Below are 5,696 nucleotides of genomic sequence, written 5' to 3' on the forward strand. Positions count from 1 at the left end.
GTAGTTCGTACAAATTCTGAACGCTTAATACGTTTTAGTTAAAGTTTTGCTTTTGATTTTTTTATCTTATGAAAATTACCTTTAAAAACGAAACTAGCTAATAGGATTCAGGCTTTCGATTCTCTATCTCTTCTATTTCTTTCGATCACTTCGATATGCCGTACTCTATTAAAAAGAAATGTGAATTGATTCCTGTTTATAGGTGGACCATCGCGTGCTCAATGGGAAGATGTAACTGGATCGACTCCATTGACATTTGTCAATGATTGTGTTTCATTCACAACGACTGTTTCAGCACGGTTTTGGTTGATGGACTGTAGAAATATATCGGAAGCAACAAAAATGGCCACAGATTTATACCGGTAAGTGAATCATTGGACAAACTTTCCTAAAACCAATTATACAAATGCTATTCCATGATTGTATTTTACAGTGAGGCAATACACGTTCCATTCATGGCAAAATTTGTGGTGTTTGCCAAGCGTGTCGATCCATCAGAAGCTCGATTACGTGTCTTCTGTATGACCGATGACAAGGAGGATAAAACCCTTGAGTACCAGGAGCATTTCACCGAGGTGGCAAAGAGTCGTGACGTCGAAGTGCTTGAAGGAAAGCCGCAATATACTGAATTTGCGGGCAATTTAGTGCCGGTCACCAAATCGGGTGAACAACTGCAAATCCAATTCAAAGCGTTCCGCGAGAATCGTTTGCCGTTCAATGTTCGTGTGAAAGACCAACATGCCGACACCGTTGGACGTGCCTTGTTTATGCGAGAACCGCGCGTGGCCAAAGGCGAACAACCACAACAGCCAATTTGTATTCTTAACATTGTACTGCCCGAGAAAATTCATGCCGAAAGCGCCGACGGTAGTCGTGATCTAAAGCATTTCACTGAATTATCCAGTTTCTATCGCACGGGCATTGATCGAAGCAATTTGAGTGATATACGCATTGTTGACATTTCGAACTTACTAGGCGAAGATTGGGTTCGCCTTGCGCCTGAACTCGGTATTGAAGAAGAGGAGGTTAGCGAAATTATTGCGGAAAATCCAACGAGTACACCACGGCAAGCACAATCAATGTTACAAAATTATATACTGCGCAAAGATAGTAATCGAACGGTTCTCGAGACCAGTTTGCGATCAATTAAACGTGATGATATTATCAAAAAGTGCTTGAGGCTCAGCTCCTACATCGAAAGACCAAAACAAGTGGCTGCCAGCAGCCGCAAGGGTAACATTCTAGACAATGGATACGAAGAAACAGACATTATGAAAGACTCGGAGTCAGTGGAAGAGCTGGCGGCACGCGAACGAGAAGAGCTTAAATATTCAGCGGAAGAGAAAATTGTCGAAGACTCGGACGGCGAGTCCCAAGAAGATGAAATAGTAAAACGAAGTGTTGCCGAACGGCGTGAACAAATCACGAAACGTTTGTCAATCGAGCGGCCAATTCCAGCGTCAACTCAGCAGAAAGAGATTGTACAAGAAGTGGCCGAAATAAAGCGACGTAGTTTAATTGAAGATAAAAAAGCGCTTCACGAAGAAGAGATAATTATGCACGCACCAACCGATAACATCATCAAATCGGCTACGATTCCAGAACCAGTGATCAAATTGAAATCGGGAGTTAAAGAGGAGATTGACGTGAGCAAAAGCGAATTTGATAAAGAATTACAAGATAAACTCAAGACAACCCTTAAAGACGTCGACAGCTTTGAGCATAAAGTTTCAGCAGACTTGACTGCGGCTGCACCACGTGTTGAAGAGAAAGTACAGATCGACAGTGTTGTAACGGAAAAATCATTCAAAGATGACAATGAAACGATTTTCGTTACATCGACCATCGAAACAGTGGCTCCTACAGTGAAAGAGAAAATTGATGCGACAAAACGATTTTTGGAACACGAAAATGTCGAAATTCTAGCGAATGTGGAACAGCCAAAACCAGAAAAAATAGAAACTGTCACCGAAACGACAATATCAACGAAAAACTTCTTGGATAGCGAAATAGCGGCTCAATCTGAACCGAAGACCGTGATTACCCAACAGGTAGTTGAGGAGAAAGATGGCCCAGTGAAGACAATCACCACAACAACCACAACCACGGTCAGTCGAGAATGGACCGAGCCCATTGAAATCGAAACGAGCGGAAATGCTGCTGACAATGGAATTGTCACCAGCACCGTTCGCATAACGAAGGATCTGCTCCACGGTGACAACGACTCTGACGATTTTTATAAAACAATCGAAGAAAAGATTACCAAAAAGATGAGCCAAGATTTTACGATTTACAAGGATGATAATATTGCAGATGGTGAGCACTTTCGAATGAATTTCAATACAGAAATGTCGATAAATGTGTGAATTTCCTCATTTTAGTATCAGACGAAATATTGGTCTCTCAAACGCCACCACCAACCCCAAATGAATCAAATCAACATCCGGACGAGATTCGTGAGCGCTTGCACTGTAAGTAAATTCGTGATTTGTGTTTGAATTTTGCTTTGTGCGTGTTTGAAAAAAAAAAAAAATGACAAGAAATGAACTACTATTCCATATAATTCAGCTATGTTTGACGTTCTGCGTCTTCTTCAATATTCTCGCTGACGAAAATCGATTTGAGCGAATCTAATATTCGTATTCGTATTTTTTTTTTCCTTTTGAGTTCCGTTTGTTTTCATTTGTTTCTCGAATAAGTGTACGTATTTTGTTTTATTCATGCTGTGAAAAAAAAGAACAACTCAAACATTTTATACATACTCCCCTATCAACATTTACAATTATTGTTTCATTCTATTTCTCACCATGCCGTAATGACATTTGAAAACATCCCATTCCTTTTATACTCATCATAATATATTTTAGCTAAGCAAAAACCAACTCATGTGCAATTCATTTAGTATAAAAAAAAATCATCTTCAGTTTATGATCATCCCGTAATTTTTGTTGTGCTCCCCCTTGGTTTTGTTTTCACATTATATTTATCATTGAATCGTTTTTCAGTCCATTTTCGGTTAGGTTCTTGATTGATTTGGTTTCATTTAATTTAATTTTTGTCTGAATACAATATACTCCAGCGAATTACAAATATTGGCTAAGTTTTATGTTTAACAAATAAATTTATACGTGCAAATAACGTGTATGTCAATGGTTCAAAGAGAATAACAAACCAAAAATATTTCCAGTATAATTATTTTCACCATTCTGTCCACGATTTTCGGCATTCGTGGCGAACATCACAAACACTAAATTACAACTTCCCTTTTGATTCCTATTCTATTGTTGTCCCAATTTGTGTCCACGTCTACACAGCTATCAATAATATTGTCAGCGATTATTTTCGCACCTGACAAGAAGTGATATGACAGTTTTGCTTGTAAGTCACTTGTGTTATTTTGAGTGATGATTCTGTCAAGTCTTGACCCATATTTGAATCTTATTAGTGAATGTGTCAATATCGTTACAGAAAAATAAAATAAAGTTGAAGATTATATCATGGTCGGCATTCAAATGTCGCCATTGACTCGAATGAGCTATTCACAAATGCCTTCTTGAAAGGAATTATGATTATAGCATATTTTGCTTTACCATAAATAAGTCTGCACATTTTCATGACGGTCGCCAGACACATTTTTAGCAGAAAAAAATGTCCACTAAACTGAACATGTTCGTCCAATTTTTCTATCCTCCGGAAAATTGATTGCAAAAACTTATGGCCAGTCATCGACTTGGTCATTACACCGACATTGATTTTTTTTTTCGCCTGGCCGCCTAACGATTATGAGCGTAATTGGAATCAATGTGGCCGTACACGTTTTTTTTTTGGTATTTTACCCAACTTGTACGGTTTCTTGATAAACACTATACAGCAGAGAAAATTCCAGCTAATACAATTAAAATGTGCTGGAACAGTGCTAGCTATTGCTTATATGCGCCATTCTTCTCCACGAGTAACCATGAATCATGATTGCATACAGTTCGATATTGCTACGTTTTATTTCACGAACTTTTTGTTCTCGAACTTTTGTTATATTTTCCACTTCTTTATCTCTCTTTCTCTATATATTTTGCTCTATATGATATACAATCAAATTGTAACATTTTCGATTTTCGTTGGAACAATACATATACAAATATTTAGTAATATTCAGTGGTAGAAGAATTATCGTATTGGACAATTGTCGGCCCTGTTTTATTTCTTTCACTATGTGCGCTGCTACGTCTGTTCAAATGTTCAAAGAAAGAATCGAAGCAGCCACACAGGAATTTGTAGCTACTGTTTTATTCTCGTTTGTGATTCGTTGCATACAACACACAGTGTGTCTTGAAACCAACGCTTATTTTCTATCGCCATAAAGTCTAATATATTTTGTGTGTTTTTTTATATTGAGCTTTTGTAATTCATATTTTTCTCCGAATTTGAAATACGTTTTTTTTGCTTGATTTCTTGTGAATTTCAAGAGCATTTTGTGTTTTTTTTTTTCTTTCCAAAGTCTATAGTTTTATAAATCGTGAATATTTTCCATTTCGATTATATCTATAAGTTTTGTTCACATAATAAAAGAAAACGAAAGAATTGTGTTCTGTTGTGAAATATCCGGACTCTTCCTCCTGCGTCTATAACTAGATTTTTGATTCTGTTTGAGTACACGTTGACAGTATTTAATTAAATTCATTGAACACAATATTTACCATTATTGTCGGTTGGTTGGTAAGTTAGTTTGAACTAATACTACTTGAGTTTACGTGAACCGAAAATCCTCCACAGAATAATGAACAAGCAAAACATTTTATGGGAATACGTCTTCTGAGACAAATTTAATTAGTATCACATTTCTTTGCAAATAAACTCTTCAACATGAATAAATTTGTAACAGCATAAAAAGTATAAACACGATTTTGAAGAAGCGATCATTTTTAGCCATTCTTTCTTTATTGTCGAATTGAATGAACAAAAATTAAATTAAAACAACTATAACTTTATTGAATTTAAACATAAAAGTTGGTCATAAATATTTTGCAAATCACTTTTTCGTTTTTTGGTCAGTGTGAAAACTGTAATATTTTGAAATCTTTTCTTTCAACCGATAATTTGAGTTAAAATTACATTTGGTTGTTTCTATTTATTGTTGTTATTCATTTATGTTTTGGATTCGTTGTTTTCTTTCATGTCATGTAATTTTAAATTGTGTATGTGAATTTATGGAAAAAAATAGTTTCGAGAATAAGTTTGGTATCCAATATCCTAGTGAATTGAAATGGTAGCCTGACTTATTCTCCGAATATTTTGAGAAATTTACGAAAAACCTTCAACATCTTTGACACACACGAATTACACTCATACTGAACACAAATTACACTCACAAAAAACCGCATTCATGACAAGTCATTTTGAACATTCAGCCAGTATTTAAACGCTTTGTCTGTCATTGTGCATTCAGTCGCTTTCACAATACTCTTTGCTTATTTTACGTACAATTTCTGTCTCTGTCTTTTAAACATGCTGAAAAAATTTCATTTACTTCAAAATGTCGCCAAAAAGGAACGAAATTTGATTTTATTCGATTTTACGTTTATTTTGTTGAAGTTTTCAGTTTTTTATTTTCCTTTTATTTTCTGTCCTTTTTTATTTTATTTATCATAATTTATTTTATTATTTATTTATTTTTTTTTTTATTTTCATTTCATTTATAG

At 35.5% G+C, this 5,696-nt stretch overlaps 1 protein-coding gene across 16 annotated transcripts in view; it reads left to right on the forward strand.

Moving 5' to 3' along the window:
* LOC129568522 (ankyrin-3-like) overlaps positions 1-5,696 on the forward strand; it is a 29,692-nt gene that overhangs the window by 23,141 nt on the left and 855 nt on the right. For 13 of the 16 annotated variants that reach the window (XM_055446599.1, XM_055446561.1, XM_055446614.1 and 10 more), the window contains 3 exons: positions 203-362; positions 434-2,316; positions 2,382-2,471. In XM_055446599.1, coding sequence (XP_055302574.1) covers positions 203-362; positions 434-2,316; positions 2,382-2,471 — 2,133 coding nt within the window. Of the gene's footprint in view, positions 1-202; positions 363-433; positions 2,317-2,381; positions 5,615-5,696 lie in introns of those variants that run through there. The other 3 variants (XM_055446540.1, XM_055446531.1, XM_055446513.1) reach the window with 2 other exon arrangements.

This window comes from Sitodiplosis mosellana, unplaced genomic scaffold, assembly GCF_009176505.1.
Source record: "Sitodiplosis mosellana isolate CC-2019 unplaced genomic scaffold, AAFC_SMos_1.0 Smas_scaffold_1, whole genome shotgun sequence".
Lineage (NCBI taxonomy): Eukaryota > Metazoa > Arthropoda > Insecta > Diptera > Cecidomyiidae > Sitodiplosis > Sitodiplosis mosellana.